At 41.9% G+C, this 20,958-nt stretch overlaps 1 protein-coding gene and 1 long non-coding RNA gene across 2 annotated transcripts; one reads left to right on the forward strand and one right to left on the reverse strand.

Moving 5' to 3' along the window:
- Positions 1–3,359: 3,359 nt before the first annotated feature.
- LOC122630062 (sodium bicarbonate cotransporter 3) lies at positions 3,360–20,942 on the forward strand. Its single transcript, XM_043814112.1, has 18 exons — positions 3,360–3,589; positions 9,618–9,844; positions 10,340–10,474; positions 11,422–11,487; positions 12,733–12,871; positions 12,972–13,191; positions 13,314–13,437; positions 13,983–14,159; positions 16,439–16,542; positions 16,621–16,806; positions 16,884–17,090; positions 17,192–17,770; positions 18,027–18,185; positions 18,425–18,574; positions 18,676–18,951; positions 19,025–19,414; positions 19,505–19,612; positions 19,678–20,942. The coding sequence occupies exons 1-18, from the start codon at positions 3,360–3,362 to the stop codon at positions 19,858–19,860; spliced, it is 3,660 nt and encodes a 1,219-aa protein (XP_043670047.1). The 3' UTR covers positions 19,861–20,942.
- Positions 6,571–8,345, reverse strand: LOC122630070. Its single transcript, XR_006327399.1, has 2 exons — positions 8,023–8,345; positions 6,571–7,925 (listed from the first exon to the last, which is right to left on the reverse strand). It is a non-coding gene; the product is annotated as an uncharacterized LOC122630070 (long non-coding RNA).
- Positions 20,943–20,958: the final 16 nt, after the last annotated feature.

Here is a 20,958-nt window from a genome sequence, read left to right on the forward strand (position 1 = left end):
TTCATCCGTTGTTATCTTTCATCTTTTTCCCCTGATCAAATCGATTATAAATCGTTATTATCATTATTACTACTTTTTTGCTTCCTTCTTTTTAATAACTCGGACTCGACGAAGACGGTGCCGATATCTGACGACGGAAAGTTTACTTGCGAGATATCTTATCGGAGTTACGAGAATCGATCGTCGGTAAAGAAGATGTCTCCTCTACAGAAACCTGTATTACGGATCATAAATCGCGAAGACAGCATTTTTATCTTAAACGGGTAACCGTTGGATAACTCGACTTATCGATCGTCCGATAGTCTTATTTTCGATTTTATTTCTGCCTTTCCTTCGAACCTAACTTTATAACACTACATTCGTATTACCTTTGTTTGCATTTTTATTACAAATAGAAACATTCTTCCATTCGTACGGAGAAAGTTATAAAATTATTCTCTAGCTGAACACTTTTCTTTCTCCTTCAATATCTTTTGATCGTTGGAACAAAGGACGGAGAAGAATAGCACCAAAAAGATAACATAAAAGCGTTGGATGTAAAAGAATGTTACGATAAAGGAGCTGGATCTTTCGGGGATAGTTTCGAAGTGGGGCCTGTCGTTTTGTCAAATAATTGTCAGACGAAATAAGGAGAGAGAAGAAGAATAAAAAGAAGAGGAAGAGAAAGAAAAAAAGAAAAACAAGACGAACACGAAGACGAAAACGAAGAAGAAGAAGAAGAAGAAGAAGAAGAAGAAGATAATCTCTGAAACTTCATCGGCAACGATATAAAGAGATGAGTCGCAAGGCGCGAGAGGTGGTGGTGGCCGGTGTCACGCACGTGGATCAATACCGGCGCGCGCGCTGCTCGAGCTGGCTTCTAGTGCCATCTCGTGGCGTTACGCAAGAACTCGCGGCAGCTCGCGCGGCGAACAGTCGTCTCGCGTCGCGGATACGCGTCGCACGCCGCGCAAAGGACATTCCGAATCTGGGGAGAGAATCCTCCCAAAGATACGCGCTCATCTGCGCTTTCTCTCTCTCTCTCTCTTTTTCTCTTTCTCTCTCTCTCTTTTTCTTTTTCTTTCTTTCTCTCTCTCTCTCTCTCTCTCTCTCTCTCTCTCTCTCTCTCTCTCTCTCTCTATCTGTCTATCTCTGTCTCTTTCTTACTCCTTGTCTCACTTATCTCTTACACTCTTCTCGGTCCATCCATCAATCTTCATCCCTCTTTACTATAATCGGACCACAAAACTGGACTTGGCCGAGAGAGCTCGCGTTTTTTCTCTTCTGCGACAACTCGACGCCACTTCTTCGAGAGGATGCGCGTCTTATCGCCGGTGGATCGACCCCTCGAAAACTCGTGCGTCTCAATGTTTTAAGAATATAGACGATTCGGGGATTCACATTGTACCTCGAAATGAGAACGCGCTAAGGTGCCATTACGAATGGCTCGCGAAGAATACGCCCAGGAAATACGTGAATCAGTCCGACGTCCGCGCCATCCCCCGAGATCTCATTAATAAGTTCGGCAAATCGAATTAACGGAGTCGGCGAATCGTTACCCACTTTTGACCGAACGTTAACTCTGTCGCGGATTAACTCGCCTTGCCATTATCTCTCGAGAGAATAGAAACTTCGTTTCGTGCTCCTTTTTCTAGCTGGTTAAAATATAAGTTGTTGTCTACGGTGGGTGGGGCGGGGGAGGAGAGAACGCGTTCGACCGTCCGAAGGCGCGTCGCGTGTCACCGAACTCGATCGAGATAGACGCGAGAGTTCGCGTCTTTCTTCTTCTCGCGTTTGTTCGCAATCGATGATTCGATGAAATAAAAGCGAGGTAAAAAAGAGGGACGAGAAAAGTTCAAGGCAACGTTCACGGCTATCCTCCGTCGCTGATAAAGGGCGAGGCCTTTTCTCTTTTGCATCTTTATCTATACGTACACACACATATATATATATATGTATATATATATATAAGTATACGTATATACACGTATTATAACATCGTTAGAACTCGAAACGCTTTCTTTCGCAACGTGTATTTCCAACGACGCGCGATGCTACGACTACAAGCACGTTTTTGTTGATTTTAGGAAAGAACGGTTGATGCATCGTGCAAAGTCGAATCTTGAAATGAAAGTTTAATCGAGATCGTCGCGGCTTCTCGTTCCCACGGCAACGCGTAGCTCTCTCGACGGACGGCACGATGCCGAGAGCTTGATAGAAAGCGACAGTATCTGGAGGAGGACCGTCGGGAACGCGGCTCTGCGTTCGTCGTTGTCAGTGAAGCAGAGGGTAAGTCGAAAGTAAATATTTTTTTCGACTTTTGAGGTAGAATTTATCCGTTTATTTGAGAAAGCGAGATAACAAGTAGTCTTTTTGATAAAATGCAAAATTTCTACATGCCGCACTCCGTAAATGAACGGAGGATAAAGAATATTTTTTTCTAAGTTACATTGCATCTCGAGGCTAGCGCAAATAAACTGGAATATAGTTGTTTTTGTCGCTTTAATAAATATCTAATGGCGATTAGATATCGCCGAGTGGAACTTCGTTGAGATAATCTCGAAGAGGTGAAGGGTGGAAGAACGACCTTGGCGGCTAACGAGAGACGGGCCAGACAGCGCGTCCGTTTTTCGATGGTCGAATCTATTACATCTATATATACCAGTCTGAGTCCGATCTTGAGTTGCGCGTATTACATGCGTTCGATATTATCAACACGCGCGTGTATCTATACACGGAGAAAGCTTGGCGCCGGTCAAACCTCGCGATCGTAATCGACGATTTTTCGGCATCACAATTTTTTTTTTTTTTTTTTTTTTTTCTTTACGAACCAATCGAAAGTAATGGATCGGACGATAATTTAATACAGATAGATGTTCTTAAATAAATCACTTAATCGACCTTTATCGCGCAAAAGTACACGAAGATCGGAAGGCGAGCAACGTAGATAATCCCGTAACTTGGCATACAATTATTTCATTTCGTATTTTATCTTATCCGTTCCAGTTTTTCTCTCGGAGAGACGATAAATCGATCTAACATCGTAGTTTCGACCTCGAGTCAAAGTATTTATCTTTATCTTCTTGGATAACGGCAATTACAAAGGGCAATTCGTTTACCACCTTCTACTATCGCACAAATCATCCTATTTTTCAATCGTCCGAGATAGAAAGTCTCCTTCCGAGTTGGTCCTTCCGATACGTTCGTCGTTTTGTCGTGGCTGCCGATACGATAGATAGACGAAGACGGACAGCAGATAGAAGAGACGAGACGAGAAGCGCGCGTTCGGTCAGACGCAAGAGCGATGCGTTAGTAAACAGTCGTTCGGCGTGCATTCACCACGTTTCTTTCGACGCAAGTGCAGTGCGTGTAAGAAGTGCATGAATCGTTCACAAATCGTCCGAGAGAAAATCTTTCGCCTACGCAACATAGTCGCACGAGTGCTTCTCTCTTCTTCTCTTCTTTTCTCTCTCTCTCTCTCTGTCTCTCTCGTTGTCTCATTCTCGAAAGGACAAGGAGCAAAGTTTGACTGCATCGATTGGATCGAGTACTTGATTTGGACTTTTTTCCAGCGTACTCGGAGAATGGATAGCTCATATTCGTTTTACAAGTAGGACGGATTTTTTTTCTTTTCCTTTTTATTTATACATCGCTTTATGATACATCGCCATCGCTCGATAAGAAACACTTTTTAAGAAGAGAATTCTTACGATATCGAAACTTAGATAAAGAACGTGTACGAAAGATAAAAAAAAAATGATTGATATTGAATCGTCCGTTTTGTTTTTATATCATTTTGCGGATGTTCTTGCATTCGTATCGGAAAGATATCGGATTAAAATTCTGACAGAGGTTACATCGATGGGTAGAAACATTGCGAGATCATCATTCATTCCATTCGATAGCATTAAAATTATCGATACGTCGATGGTAGAAGCAGATTGATTCGTTAAATATAAGTTGATAAACGCGCTGCCCATGAAATATCGAAACGAATTTGCTTTTACCTTGATTTATCGATCGTCGCCCACATTCGGCGAATCGTTTATTTAATTATTCGATAATTCCTATGAAAGATAATAACGAAAACGAGTTTACTCGTGTTTTATTTCAATGGCGCAAATATTTGTATAATTAGACAGAATGAACATTCGCGATCTAATCATTCCACCTTCTCCACTTTTAATCAATTCGCTAGATACTTGGAATTGAAATAATAATAATGATTACGAGGAATAATCGTGCGTTAGAAAGCAATCGAAGGTGTGTCAAGTATAAGATTCGATATAAACGTTGTGCTACTATGTGGCTTATTATGATGACTCTTTCATTATTAATCGCGTATAATAGCACCGGTTCGGTTTATCTTCGATCTTCTTCTTCTTCTTGATGCGCGACGTTACATACTGGTTCGAACGAGTAAACAGTAAATTTTCAAATAAATCGAGAGATTAGCTCGATCTAGGGAGCGTGCTTCGTTCGAATCATTCGCGATGATTCAGCATAGCTAGGGAGAGAATTTTCCTATTGATATTCTAAATGATCATATTACTGCAAAAACCTAATGGATTTTAAACGAGATCAGGAAGAACGACATAATAATGATATTACGATAATCATTTCTCGCCAGTCGTCTTTATCTTTATCTTAATAGTTTGGATAAAAAATTTTCACATAATCGTACACGATAAAATTAATCCGACCTTATATGAACGTAAACTCACGTTATCGCACAATAGCCACGTTAATGCGTACCATTTATCTATGTAGGTATTAAGCCATGAAAGAGATAACGATCGAATCATCAAAACGCTAAACGCCATAATGGTAGAACGGAATTTGAACGATGCTTTCGCTTCTTCCGTCAAACCTAATTGACTAATTTGATTTCAAGGCTGACTAATTTCAATTTACGCTTTCCGACGATTTCTTCGTATGAACTTTCGGCTTTGTTGTCGTAGTAATCTTCCTCTCCCTTTTCTCTCTCTCTCTCTCTCTCTCTCTTTCTCTCTGCTACTTTGTTATATCTGCAGAATACTTGCAGCTATACTACTTCGAACAGAAGCTAGTCAAATATTCTCTCTATTTTATTTCCGTGCGCGTGGAAAGCTTTTACGTAATAACAACGATATTGCGAAAGCTTTCGGACAGTGTGTAACGCGTTCGACCTAAACGACGTACAGAATCTTCGGATACTTACCGGCTTTTATACGATGTAATTGCAATACCGATCGATCGTCTCTTTCTCTCCCTTTGGTCCCGAACTTCCTTCGATAAAAACACGAGTAGAAGATACGGTCGATGAAAAACTGTTAACCTTTAAATAAAATAAAAATCTTTTACACGATGGAACGAACGATCGATATCGGTACCGTCCACAGGTTTTCATACGATTATACGTACGATTTATACGCGATTTCTGTACGATTTGCCAACGATTCGAGCTTAGCAATCGTTCGCGACGAGTATATACCCGGTGGTGTCGTTTACGTAAGAGCTAGTTACGTGTCCCTTCACATCGTCGACAACGTTTATAAAGCTTACGATGCACACTTGTGGGTGTTTGCAATAGGAGATCCATTTGCGATTATGCGTACCTAAGTCATAAATCTGCATTTTATTGTGCTAAGAGAAGTACGTAGGAAAAGCGTGTAGTCAGCTAGATATCGATCTCGGTACCCATTTCGGTCATATATTTTATGACTCTGCTGAATTTTTTGACCGCTCCATTTTTCTCTTTCTTTTTAATTTTGGCAAAAAGTTTCAGCGTAAAACGGATATCCTATAAATTTCGATATCTGTCCATGAATCTCTAAGAGATATCGAACAAATAACATTTGCGCGACACTCCATAAATATATTAAGATCTCCTCGACGTCGTTTTCGCCTTTATTCGCCTTCTTATTCGTAATCGATGATGGCCCGTGAACGTTTCACGTTTCAACGATATATCGATAATTTCTCTAGTTAAATTTTCCAGGTCGTTAAGCCCTCTCGATATGCCCGGCCCAATATAATTTCTGGTTCGAACATTTCCCCGTAGCCAAGAGGGGAACGAATTTGAAATAGAAAGAAAGGAAAAAGGAAAAATGAAACGACGCATGTCGTCTAATTACAGCCGAGAATAATTGAATTTGTTCTTGAAATATTTATACGCCCGTCGGATCGCGTTAATTTCGCAATCGAGATAGAGGATATTTTGGAAGTAGCTGAATTGCTTTTTTATGCAAACTTCGAGTAACGTCCGCTTCGTGCGAGTTATTCCAGAGACGTGTCGCAACACCGAAGTGTTGCTCGCTCGATTTAATTACAAACGTGCCGTTGTCGAGTTCCACGAGGAAAGGAAGATTTTTCACTGGTTGACGTTAATATAATTACGAGTTGTCATTTTCATCGATAAGCTCCTTATAATATTATTCTCTCCGAGTTACTCTTGGAAAGTCTAATTGTAAATCGAAGACGATGGTTTTCTTATCGGTTGCGTCAGTCGTATTGTTATGCCGTATATTAATGACTCGATTATCATCCTTAACGAGTTTATTCACGCGGTCACTGCGTGATTACACGAACGATGGAGAAAAAAAAGAATTGTATAAAGCAAGGACTTTTTCATTCATCGACGTTATTGTTGCTCTCGTTAATATGACTCATCGGAGTAAACTCATTAATGTTCGTAATTCGAAAGGATGAAGAAGTTGCGCTCGAGCTGCTCCTTTTCGAACGCGACTATCACGGGCGTAGTACGATCGTCGATGATCCATCCATCCTTACGACGCGACGGTTTAAACTACTTTTCCCTTGTACCGGCGCGACGAACGCCGGTACGACCTTCGACAATTAAATGATCATCGTTCGGTTACACGGCCCCTCCGTCCTCTCGGTCCTCCTTTATTAGTAGACGCGTTATGGACGAGATAGGCATTCACTATGCCAAGGCACGCCAGATAGGTAGACGTAGGTAATCGTAGCGTGGTAATTATCCACTTGACGGCTACCGATCGTCGTCGCTCACGGGTCAGCGCGATCTTGACGTTCCGTAAATTCGTCCTTGATTCGATCGATTCCGACGAAATCGTTTCGACAATCAGTCCAACACATTCCAGTAACAGCCGTTTCGCAGATGTGAGCGTATCGATATGCGCACCGATTCTTTACGATCTCGTACATGTGTAACCGTTATAAGAATCGTATAAGAAGAAGTCTCTTTATCGCAGCGTGGATCAAACCTCATCGAGATCAAGATCGTACAAAGACTGACAGATTTGAAATATCTCGACGAGATCGAATTAAGAGATATCGATCCTTCGAACGTTGTAAGTACTTATCTCTATCTTGGACTCTTTCGCTTTCCATTATCCTTATCGCGATACATCGCGCTTGTAATTTAAAAGATCGTTTCTATAAACTTTGACGAGCTCTTTTATTGGGATAAAAACTCGAGTCGATTAATTCGTTTTCAACGACTTCTCGTTGAGAGATCGAGCGAGGAAACGAATCAATGGGTTTTATATTCTTGTTCGTCAACAATTTTATTCAACTCCGAATCGAATTTGTATAAGTAAAACTTTTTTATTTTAAGACATCGTTGCGTAACATTCGTACTTGCGTTTGTAAGTTAATCAGAAAATCACCTGGCAAGATCCGCTCGTAAATCAATTTACTTCCGTTCCGTGTAACGTTATCGTCATTACCGTCGTCGCTGTCACCATCACCATCATCATCATCATCATCATCATCATCATCATCGTCGTCATCATCATCATCATCATCATCATCATCATCATCATCATCATTGCCATCATCGTCGTCGTCATGATTGGTAGCAGCATCATAATCGTTGCTGTTATCTCCGACAAACTAAGTACACGTTTCTCGCGCTCTTTTACACATAGAAAGCACGCCCTCGCAAATTCAAGCATTCTTTGTAGATAAATTCGAGCCACCGCCTATTTGAACGAGAGATCTTGTTAAGGGAAACGTCTGCGTAACATCTGTGGAAATAAATATCGATTGACACAATCGATTATGCAATCAACGCTTTACGTGAATAAATATCGATCGTCGTTATTTCTCATTGTTGGAAAGATTTTTCGTTCGTATTATTAGTCACATATTTTACACTTTGATGAAAATAACTCGGGGAACGTCCCACCGTCACGGAAGAATACTTCTCAACGTTCAACGCGTTACGCGTTTCGTTGAAAAGATACGAATTTTGATGCGATTTAAAGGCACAATTCAAGTTAATGCGAGGATTGCGTAACTCATTTTAATTTCTTCGAAGCGATAAAACGATATCAACGCGATCCGTGTTTAATTAGTTCGTAATTTACGTCATACGATCCTAAAGAAATGTTTATTTTACAATCGAGCTAAGAATCACTCGGGCCTTTGAAAATACTAAATTAGAGCATATATCATAAATGAATTTTCATTTTGAATGCGGCATACGGCATAACGTCACGTGTCCTCGATTATCAACTTCTTCGAACCGTCCTCGAACATGTACGATAATTATTATAACTTAGTCGCCTTAACTCGTTGTTTGGAATATTGGCTGTTCGCGTTTGTCCAACAGTGTCCATTGTTCTTCCTTTTGAACGACATCCTTGTTCCATTAAATCTCTCTGTTCTCGCACGTAGCCTTTAGCGTTTATCGAGCATCGAGAAAATTTATAGGATTTCTTTTCATTTCCGAAGAAGTTTTTGCCCTTGATTTCGTTATAGGAAATTTCACGCTGTCCGAACTATCGAATTGGTCACCGTACGAGCCATCGAATTAGCTCTGGCATGAAAGACGAACCGCTTGGAAAAAGAACGTGAGTCGTCTCTTCTTTTTTATCCTAATATTATCCTTTGTAATTCCCTTCTAGATCGTAGGAAACGATATCGGACCGAGTTATAAATATATTCGATCGCAATTTCTAGTCGTAACTTGCACGTTTCACAGAGTTTCGTATTACCATGGAACGTTCTAAATTCATCCGAGTGCCGCATTAATGGACGAGTCGCGGAAAGAAGCTTCGCGGAGTGGGCGTTAAAATTTATATGTGTCACGCAATGGAACGAAAGCACGAAGCGACAACGTTTACGTTGAACGAGCTTGAAATAATTATTACATAGGAAGAGAATTATAATGGTAAATCAAATGCAGGTGCTACGCCATACTACCAACTAGGAAGTCCTTATCCAACGTTAATTACATTTTCTCTCGGATCTTATCAAAAACCGCGTCGTAATATCTCGAAATAGATATTTCGAGAAACTATCGGTAGATGCACGAGATACTGTAATCTAATGAAGTCGTTGTTATTCCCGCGTGCACGAGACTCATTAGGGATAAAGATCGAGGCGATAAAATACAAGTAGAAGATCGGTAGACGGTGAATCAAGAAGCAGGCGTTGCGGCACGGACAAAGCCTTTTCTGGGGAGGAAATGAAATGATTAAGAACGGTGCGTTGACCGCGATTGCGTGTACAAAGGCGTCTCCGCCTTTGAGGAAAAATCTTTCGCGATCCCTCGAGAGCGATCAAGACGAACGAGGAGGGACGTCGATTATTTTCTTATTTAGGGCTCTCGATTGTTTTCTTATTTAGCCGAGGGAAGAAAAACATTATGTGATATTTTTAATTGGCAGACCGTGGATGCAGCCTGGAATAGGAGTAGGTCGTGGTGGAGGAGGAGGCGGAGGTAGAGGAGGAGGAGGAGGAGGAGGAGGAGGAGGAGGAAGAGGAGGAACAACAGCATCAGGAGTAGGAGGAGGAGGAGGCGCGGCCCACGTGGCCGGAACAGCCGACGATGAGGCACCGAAAGATCCAGGCGCTCGTATCACCCATCAATCCTACACCGAAAAGGATTATGAAGGTAAGATCGTCAAATTCAAGGTCGCAGCCGTCACCCCGAATCCAAAGCGAATATAGATGAAGAAGGAAGGACTCGCTAATCGCTAATAATACCTTTCTACGCGCATAGGTCAGCCAAATACGAATCTGGCTTCGGTGTTTGCTCACACGAAAGTAGTACTAGGTGCTTCAAAAATCGTTATTTCGACGTCTTTATAATCATCGGGTGGACGCGGATGAACGACGCGCGATCGAATCGAGGTCGTTTTCGCTCGAACGATCTTGAACGATATAAGCAAACCGTACAGATATTCCCATGTAGGTATGCGTAACATGCGTACGTAGGTACCGTTTCGTTCATTTATCGATTCCCATCCAGAAATTATTCATTTCTAGCTGTGATCCAAGAATGTGTCGATTTCTATATAAAGAAGAATCGATATGGAATTGAAATTATCCGGCCGCAATCCTAGATCGTGAAGCGGACCAACGCGAACTCTCTTTCATTTGCTTCCAGGTCATCGAGCACACACGGTCTACGTGGGCGTACATTTACCCGGCGAGAGAAGACATCGTCGGCATCATAAACACCATCATTCTCAACGGCAATCGTATGGAGACACTAAAGAGGATATCGACAACGAAAGACCTAGTAAGTCGAGTCGCTGTAGTGCTACTTTTTTTTTTTTATTGTTTTTTCTTTTTCTTCATATATATATATATATATATATATATATATATATTTTTGTTTTTTTTTCTCGATCCGCGCAGTCGACGTTGTCGTTTAAACGATACGATTTCGAGTTTTGGAGCGGATAATTGAAAGAGCAGGGGGGCTTGTATTAGGAATAATGTTAAGGCGTTTTTAGGGTAAAGAGAAGAAGGAGGTGATGGAAGGAGAGCATATAAACGATATACGCGAGACGAAGTAGAGACGGATCGTTGCTCTCGTTGCATTGCACTTTGAAGCGGCGCGTGGCAAAGCGCCAACCACTTGTACGAGACTCGGACGGGTATTCACCCTCCTTCTGGCACACCGAGTATGCAGGACGCTGATCGATACACCTCTCTCTCTCTCTCTCTCTCTCTCTCTCTCTCTCTTTCCTTCTCTCTAAAAGGGCTTTTCAACCCAATTCTCTCCGGAGGTTGCTCCGTAACGGCCTTCCACTTTCTTCCTTACTTTTTCTTCTCATCTTTTTTTCTTTCCTACTTTTCGTTCTTCCTTTCTTTCTATCTATCTTCTTAACGAACGAGAACGTGTACTAAGGACAGCGCGAGCAACGGATAATCGAATCGTGAAAATCGATACTAGGATCGATGCGCGAGAAAAGGAGGATGTAAATAAGCGCAAGTTCTTATTCCCGTTTAACGCTATTGGCCGCTTTCATGCGATTCTTTTCTATCGGAGAATGTCATTGAGAATAGCCTCGTGAAAGATTCGATCGTCTAGGATCGAACGAAATCGTGCATAAAAGCGGCCTTAAGCTCGATCAAAGGGACAAAAGCCAAGTCGAATCGAGCTTTGTCGGTGAGAAAGGAGATAGAGTTGAATTTGATTTTTCAAGTGGTAGACCTGTGTTTTGTCTCGTGACATTGCAGGACAATTGGTGATGACGCGCAGGGCTCGTCTCGCGAGCATTTGCGACCCCGACGGCGAGATGATATGTAAGCCAGCCCCTTTTAAGTCTCCCGAATTATCCGCATACAATTTCGTGCACGTACAATCACGCCGTATGTTCATCGGAAGAGCATTCCTATCAATATTTGCGATCACCGAATTCCTTTCACTGTATTTTTCACCTAACTCGTTCATTCGTATTACATAAGAGTCGACAGCACGTAAAAAGTTGATCAAAATATCGAGCAATGCGATTACATAAAAATTTCTTTAAGCGATTCGTTCTTCTTTATCGCGACTACTGTTCCAATAAATTATGAATTCGTTTGAAATTCGACGGGATTATACGAGTCTGTCGCGACGAGCAAAAATACGAGTTGGACTGTAAGAAAAATATTTGGTTTCATTCGACTACCTTTGAATAGAGATATATTCCGTTCGATCGATCCTCTTATCTCGTTAATCACATTCATTGTCGGAAACGTGGTCTTATCGATGAAACGTACGTTTGTTTATATCGCACTATGTCTACGAGCGAGGAGAACGCTGAGAACGAGACTTCTTTTCTTTTCAAAAGAAAAAATCAATAAAAAGCGGGAGAAGAGGAAGAGAAGATCTTTTGAAGTACGAGGAAGAAAAAGCTCTTTCTCCGATGAACATATATACGAATGATCTCGCGCGCAAAAAAGAAAAAAAAGAGAGAAAAAGAAAATTTTCTCTTTTATTATTATAGAGAACACATAACTATGCGATTACTCGATTATATCATGTTGTATCGTAGCACGAAGGAAGCGAGAGAGCTTGCTCTACCGATAAAAAGAGACATTACGACGTAGCAGCTTTACGTTGTTTGTTCGTTTGGAAAAATATTTGTCGATGTTATGCATGTATCACTCGATCCAAATGTCGCAGGATTATTTGACGAATCTATCGAGTACTAACCTATTTTAAATATCAAATATTTATTTGCAATTCCAGGTCAAAGTCGAAACATTATCGTTCTAGTTTCTCGCATATCTCTTGCACCGCCTTAATCAATTCTTTGAAATATTCGTCATTTTCACGTACGTTCTCGCATCGAAATCCATCCAATTATCGATCATAAAGCTTGCACGAAGGCGCAAAAACATTATCGAGGCACGACATTTACCTAATTTCGACACCATTTCACCTTTCGATTTCTAATTCAATCATATACATTCGTCGTATATTATTTATATCTGTATGTGTCCTTTCTTTCCTTTTATCCGAATGAAACGAACCATTGAAAAACGTAATATCCGCTCTTTCAGTCACGCCGCCGGCGCAGAGAGTGCAATTTATTCTTGGCGAGGAAGTCGGGGACGATGCTCACGAATCGCATCCTCTCTTTTCCGAGATGGAAGAACTCGTCAAGGATGGAGATGAAATGGAATGGAAGGAAACCGCGAGGCAACGCATCGTTCTACCTATTCATTTATTTCTTTCCATTTGTTGCACTCGGCAACTGCACCGTTGTTCTTACAAAACTGTCAACGATTCTCTTTGGTAGATGGATCAAGTTCGAGGAAGACGTGGAAGAAGGTGGAAACAGATGGAGCAAACCGCACGTAGCTACGTTATCGTTACATTCGCTCTTCGAACTGAGAAGTTTGCTTTTGAATGGCACCGTGATGCTCGACATGGAGGCCAATAGTCTCGAACAGATAGCCGATCTCGTTCTAGATAATATGATCAACAAAGGTGCACTGTCGAACGAGTCTCGAGAAAAGGTACGTCGAAAAGTTTCTCTCGAAATATTCTTATTCTTTCGCGTAAACGAAATGCATACGAATTGTGTCTGGCGTACAAAGCTGGATATTATTTTTCCTTTTTCTTTTCCTTTTTCCGTCAGGTAAGAGAAGCTCTTCTAGTGAGACATCGACATCAGCACGAGAGACGTAAGGACAACAACATGTCGAGATTACCGATCATAAGATCCTTGGCAGAGATTGGACGTAATCATTCGTCATCGAAGAGTAAGTTCTTGATCTCATCAATATATCTTACGATTTATCAAATAAACTTTTATCTAAATAAGCACAGGAAAGTATATACGACTTAATTGCTTTACGATAAATCCGGGGATGCAATCGTCTTAGATAACATTTACGAAAGACGGCAAAGTTTTAACGAGAGTCGGTATATCGTATTTGGGAAAAGGTAACGATATAAACGGCGTACGCGTACGAGGAGTTGCATACTTTTAGGCGCTCGATACGCTCGAAGGAGAGAAAAGTTCTAAAATCCATTATCTAACCATTAATTCCTTTCCACTCTTTTATCTTTATTTTCGTTTAATTTATATATCGCTCGTTTATTTCTTTGCTTTCTTTCATATTAAATATAATTTTTCTTTGATCTTTCACATCATTCGTAGTTTTTTTTGAGTCGATTTGATAACTTTTCCTTTTCGTTGAAAACCATGGTAATTCGACTTTAAACGGAACGGCGAAGGAGTCGGTTTTGCGGTAAATAGAAAAATAAAAGGAGTTTGCTAAAGCCACGACACGGCATTTTCCAGAGTACGGCTGTACATGTGGTATGCATGCCTTGTTGACGTCAGATTTGCAGGAGCGTCGCGACGTCAGGGACGCCTATGCGCCCTCCGTCGGCCGCAGCAGCAGTTGTCCAAACTCGAATACGGCCCTACTTTCGAAAGAGGCGAAAGATCTGAAAGGGCCATACCTTCTGGTACCAGGTACAACGTAGGCCAGTTCGCTAAAGCCTATGATTAACTCACCGAGGATCGTATCGCTTGTTTATTGTACAGCGCGACGCGCATTCACTCAGATCCTTATCGTTTTTCATTCTATATCCATCGACTAATTTTATCCGCCCAACTATTAATACTAATGCTAACGATACACCTGCAATTTCTATTCTTCGTTCATCGTAACACGCTGCTAAGGTCGTCGATTCGAACAATTTCGATCGAAATTAGGGAACAAAAATTCAAAAAAGCAACGCTCTTCGAATCAGTCGAATCAAAGATAATCACTGACTTTATCGATTTCTTGTTTATGCGCCAGCCGAAATTGGCATACCCCACGTGGTGGGATTTACGGCGTGGTTCGCCATGTGCCAGCTAAAAGGTTAGATAGTCGAATTATTGATTTGTTATTATCGATATAGATTTTATTATACGATTCTGCACAGGTCCGTCTTTCTCTTAACACTCTTTTTGTCTGTTTTTTATTGTATCCCGTAACATGTGGTTCGATCATTTAAATGTATGTACATTTTTAACTATTATATTTATCTTTGAATGGTTCTATCGATGTTTAGAATAATTTTTTGAATATATATACACACGCACACACATACACACACACACATATATATATATATATATATGTATGTGTGTATATATGTATATATGTATGTATGTACATGTCAGTCGTAAGGATTGAGTGTGTGACGTTCATTTTGTAACAATATATATATATATATATATATATATATATATATATATATACATGTATATATTTCTTTCCGCAATATTTTTACACGAAATGTAAAAAGGATAAATCAAAGTTTCGAACTCGAGTCGATCATGTCCGATCCATATCGTACTTCCCTACTACAAACTACGAAACGTTGCGAAACTTTTGATCGCGAGGCATGACGTTTCGTTCTTATTGTGTGACGTGCACGTGGCTCGATGTATCCTGTCTACGATGATTTTTCAACCATTGTTAACCGACAATTCTTAGTCGACTAACGTTTTTCCACTTATTGCCGGAAGAAAAGCAACGATCCGGAAACTTTGGTACATTACGTTGGAAAGATCCCGCGAGCATTTCTATGCTTTTAAGGTTGCGCAACTCGAGCGAGCGTCGAGTTTGAAAAGACCTTTGTCTAAGAAGTACGTCTTTGAGTTTGCGATTCGCGTGACTCGCATTTAGTTTTCGAGTTAGCGCGTAAAGGAGAAAATTTATGGAGTTCGATCAGCCGACGCAACGATCGTCTCAATTCGACGTTGTTTCTCCGCGTAATTAGGAGTAACGTCGGAGCCACGGTAGCACTCTGTCTTCCTTTGTAAATAAACGAAGGACCCTGGTCTGTGTTTCATGCTCATTTGTAGTGGAGGAATCGAATTCCGCCCCGGCGATCGCCGGTGCAACAAGTCAGGCCGGTGGAGCAGCGATGAATGCTGGCGGCCGCTTCCTTGCCATTCCCGGCAATCCCGGTAAACCGCTTTTCTCTGCTTGCTCCCTCTTTAAATGTCTCCATTTTACAAATTACCTATTACTTGCTGATAATTAACACACACACACACACACACACACATACACACGCACATCTCCATTCGCTTCGCATAGCATAGCTTTCATTCTTTACGGCCTACCAAAAATCTCTGCATTCTTACTCTTGTATTATACACGCCTGAGCACACGCATATACATACACATACACGCGCTTGTAACAATCTATCAAACTATGACGAATGTAATTGCGAAATGAGAAAAATCGGGACGAGGACGCTTTCGGCCGCTGCACTCGATTTCTGGAGACGAGGCTTAGATGGATCATTTTAATATATAAATTATCGCACCCGTCGAAACCCTTTGCACTTTGAAATTTTAGATTTCAAATGATTCGTAGGTTAACGTATGTGATATGTAAACGTCGCGCCGCATATTTTTAACTGAAAGGGCAATGAAAATACAAAGCGACGTGCTAAAAGACAGGAACAAGCTTTACCTTTGTTATTCGCGATAAAAACGTCGAGAAAATTTACGATAGTAGAGCAGCCTTCCGAAAAGCCATCCCGAACGGACTATCCTTGACATTTTACTCGTAGCAACGTTCCGTTAACGAAGATCCCTGAAATCGATGGCAGCCGCTTGAAAGTTTGACGCTTTTAAGAAATGAAATGGTAAGCTTCTCGAGGATTCCGTCGATCTGGGCGCGGCGATATTAAAGATGAAATAATAAATGTGAAGTGCGGTAGGCAGTAAGCTAGATCGCTTTCAGGTCAAGAGCCAGGTGCCAATGGAATCGATCGAAGTCCGAGCAGCGTTTCGATCAGCAGAAATCACAGTTCTTCCGCTTTGGAAAACGGAGATGCCAATCATAGGGTTAGTTTCCCTTATTCTTTCGTTTAGTTACAGCGCGAATTGATACCAATGGGATAACGAGGCTATATCAAATTGTAGGGTAACACACATTTCATGAGAAAGATACCGGCCGGTGCCGAAGCGAGCAACATCCTCGTGGGCGAGGTCGATTTTCTAGACAAAACCTTGTCCGCCTTCATACGACTCAGTCAAGCAGGGATAATGGGCGATCTCACGGAGGTACCGGTGCCAACGAGATTTATCTTCGTTCTTCTAGGACCTATGGTATAATGTTTAAAAAAGACGAAACGTTGTTATCGTCTCGAGTGAAACGGTTAAACGGAGGAGGCGTCATGTTTCAGGGTGGAATTTCGGGTTTCCACGAAATTGGACGTGCTATGGCGACGCTAATGTCCGACGAGGTCTTCCACGACGTCGCATACAAGGCCAAAAATAGGAACCACCTTCTGGCTGGTATCGACGAATTTCTAGACGCGGTGACCGTCTTGCCTCCGGGCGAGTGGGATCCTACCATCAGGATAGAACCACCGGCTGCCATACCGTCGCAAGTAGAGCGTCTTTCTTTCTTTTTTTTTCTTCTCAATGACCGATATCGCTTTACGTTTTCATTGTACGCGTAACGAGTGTCGCGTGATTGACGTTTTGGTAGGACGTGAGGAAAAGGCCGAAGGAGGAAAAGCCGAAGGAAGAAGCCGACGAGGAGGCCGACGAACAGAAGCAGAGGGAGGAATCCGGTTTATCCAGAACGGGAAGACTTTTCGGAGGCTTGATAAACGACGTGAAAAGAAAGGCGCCATTTTACTTTTCCGATTTCAAAGACGCGCTGGCTCTACAGTGCGTCGCATCCTTCATTTTCTTATACTTTGCCTGTCTCTCGCCCATCATAACCTTCGGTGGCCTCTTGAGCGAGGCCACGGGAAAGAACATGGCCGCGATGGAATCTTTGGTATCCGGATTCGTCTGCGGTCTCGGATACGGATTCTTCTCGGGACAACCGCTCACTATTTTAGGATCGACCGGGCCGGTCTTGGTCTTCGAGACGATCGTCTATGAATTTTGCAAGCAATCCGATTGGAATTACATGTCTTTTCGCTTTTGGATCGGTACGTGGACGACCGTCATTCTGTTAACACTCGTAGCCCTTGACGCGAGCGCCTTCGTCTGCTACATAACCCGATTTACCGAAGAAAATTTCGCCACTCTCATCGCTTTCATTTTTATTTACAAGGTAAGTAGTACACAGTCGATAGCTAACCAGAAAGTAGCGTTTGCAAATCCGCCCTTCGATCACACCTACGATGTACGTGGCTTAATTGGATGTCTTAAAGTGTGCGTGCTTGAAAAATTGCACCATCGGCAAAACCTTCGACATCTAGGTCGACCGTGGTCGATCGAACGGTTCGGGCTTCCGAATCACGGCTCATTTTCTATACGAAACGTCCTTCGTTTCTCTAAGCTCGTTTCTTTCCAATAAAATAATGCAGGCTGTGGAAAACGTCCTCTCGATCGGCAAAAAGTATCCTATAAATACTCACGCCAACGATCCCTTGGCTTACGAATGCTGGTGCAAACCACCGAACGATAGCTCGTCCTACGGCTCCGAGAACGTAAATTGGACGACGCTGGATCGGACAACGTGTCAGGTTCGTCGAAACTTTTTATACCAATAAATGACACGATCAAAGACTCGAGACGACCGATTCGGTGTGTAGTCGTGTTTGTCTAAGATCAAAGCTTTCGAAGAAGAGAGTCGCTCCTCCTCGACGGAAGATAAAATATAAAAGAGAGAATTATCCTTTGATCGGGCTAACTTTATAGTAGTAAAGGAAAAACGAGGTGAAATCGAAGAAACGATAAGACGACTCGTTATCGCTCCTTTCAGAATTACAACGGCACGCTTATAGGAGAGGGTTGTAACGTACCGCAATACGTACCCGATGTGTTCCTCATGTCAATTATCCTTTTCATGGGCACCTTCTTGTTATCCGTCGAGATGAAGGACTTTAAGAATGCTCTTTTCTTTCCATCGAAGGTATGTCATCGGATCGAGAAAAGTCTGTAAAGGATCGTAAAAGATCCGTCGAAAAATGGACGCGCTTTTGAACGCGCTTGCAAACGCCTCTTTCGTTCCAGGTCAGACAAGTGTTGAGCGATTTTGCCGTTATTATCGCGATCTTCTCGATGTCCTTGTTGGATCATTTCGTGGGTATCCCAACGCCAAAGTTAGAAGTACCTGAAGAATTCAAGCCGACCTTGGAAGGCCGGGGATGGATGATTTGGCCTTTTCAGAATAATCCATGGTGGAGCGCCATCGTGGCTATTCTACCCGCTCTCTTGGGCACTATACTGATCTTTATGGATCAGCAGATAACGGCGGTGATCGTTAACAGGAAGGAAAACAAGTTAAAGGTACGTCCGTACCGCGCATCCTCGAAATTGAAATCGAAATCCAACTAACCAGTGAAAATGAATGATCGTTCAGAAAGGATGCGGCTATCATCTGGACCTGTTTATCCTGGCAATCCTGATAGAGGTCTGTTCGGTGATGGGCTTACCGTGGTTCGTGGCGGCTACCGTGCTTTCCATAAATCACGTGAATTCGTTGAAATTGGAGTCGGAGTGCGCAGCGCCGGGCGAGAAGCCACAGTTCTTAGGCGTTCGAGAGCAGAGAGTTACGCACATACTGATCTTTCTCATGATCGGTTGCTCCGTTCTTCTGACGCCGATGCTCAGGCACATACCGATGCCAGTCCTATTCGGTGTCTTCCTTTACATGGGCGTGGCTTCTCTCAAAGGACTCCAGTTCTTCGATAGAATTCTCATCATGCTAATGCCGGTCAAATACCAACCCGACTACATGTTCCTTCGACAGGTATATGTCGATCGATGATCCTTCGTCGATCGTTCTTAAACTATGGATTAAGGTAAGATCTCCGACGATCACGAAAACGTCTTTTCGCAGGTGCCGTTAAAACGCGTCCACGTATTCACAGCGATACAACTGACTTGTCTAGCTTGTCTATGGATCATCAAGTCGTTTAGCACTACCTCCATTCTATTTCCATTGATGGTGAGTCGATCTTTAATGTATTATCCTTCGTATCTTTCGTCGTTGTTCAATTTAAATTTGCGTAGCTCGTAGTGATGATCGGCATTCGCAAGTCCCTCGACTTGATCTTCACTCAGCGAGAATTGAAGATACTCGACGACGTGATGCCGGAACCGAGCAAGAAGCACGCCGACGATCTTCGCCAATTGGAGAGCGGCGAGGTTAGCATCGTCAGACGAATATTAAGAAACTTAGCTTGTCGTAAATAGCGAACGAGGAATGACCACCAGCTCGACGCTTGTCCCGTGGTCACTATAACTATGTGCGACTACGATCGATCCAGCTTACGTCGTCAAAGAGATTGATCCTCTCAGGGGCCTAAAAGGGCCTCGGATAAATATTTAAGTAATTTTAGGCAAAACTCGAGAAAACTGCTCGGGATATATTCTTCGTTTTTCTTTGAGCGTAGAACCACGACGGTAAGAAATTAGAACGAAGCGAATTTTTTAATTATTCCAACGCCTATACCTCGAGAGTAATAGTTAAACGTTTGGCAAATTTTATACGAGAGATTTACATGTTCGAAAGAGTGAAGTAAAATTAAGACCTATCGCTTGTATTCCTTAATCCTTTCTATTTTTTGTTTCTTCCAATCGACCGACAGACCGATATTAAAAGAAATGCAGCGATCGTGGTCGTAAATAATTTTTAAATATACCTATACAATATACATACGTAGTAGGTATAGCGTTTGAGCAGCTTTGTATTAGGTGTTCATACGATGGCCAACAACGATGTTATTGCTGTTATTGTTGTATTAGAGACTAATTAGGCCAATGATATATTTAATGTTGATCGCTTTCGTGAGAATCTCATTTACGAAGAGATTACACATTCGATACGTTAGAAAAATGTCCAACGCTCTGATCCCGATTAAATCTCGCGGATTATCGTGAATCTTTGTGTACATTTTCGCTTTTGTTACACACGTTGTAATAATTATAATGATATATTAAGTAATCGTTAGACAATAAACGACAGTATAAAGGAGCATCGTTATGTTCCTCGTCGGACGATCGATCGCATACAGAAAACTACGACCAATTTTTTCTCTTCTACTTTTCTTCGACTAAAAATAACGTATATTAAGAAAGTATATAGGCAACTACCTATAAGTTGACGGGTCTAATATCATTTTCCATTCGCCGTCCTAAGATTTGCTATCGATGTGTCCTCGTACATTGTTCTAAATCGAAGGCAGTGATAAAGACTTGTACACTACCTGCCCGACTTGAACTGTCAAAATACATTGTTCTTTGAAGTACACAAATACAAACACCTCTCTGTGTAATTCCAGATTTTGTTTC

The sequence above is a fragment of the Vespula pensylvanica genome, chromosome 6, assembly GCF_014466175.1.
Source record: "Vespula pensylvanica isolate Volc-1 chromosome 6, ASM1446617v1, whole genome shotgun sequence".
NCBI lineage: Eukaryota > Metazoa > Arthropoda > Insecta > Hymenoptera > Vespidae > Vespula > Vespula pensylvanica.

What these genes read in the sequence shown, in the direction of transcription:
- LOC122630062 (XM_043814112.1), top strand. Translation starts at nt 3,360, where the DNA reads ATGAATCGTTCACAAATCGTCCGAGAGAAAATCTTTCGCCTACGCAAC. An exon ending in AGCTCATATTCGTTTTACAA is followed by an intron (nt 3,590 to 9,617) that starts GTAGGACGGATT and finishes TTTAATTGGCAG; the next exon opens with ACCGTGGATGCAGCCTGGAA. An exon ending in CCCCGACGGCGAGATGATAT is followed by an intron (nt 11,488 to 12,732) that starts GTAAGCCAGCCC and finishes CCGCTCTTTCAG; the next exon opens with TCACGCCGCCGGCGCAGAGA.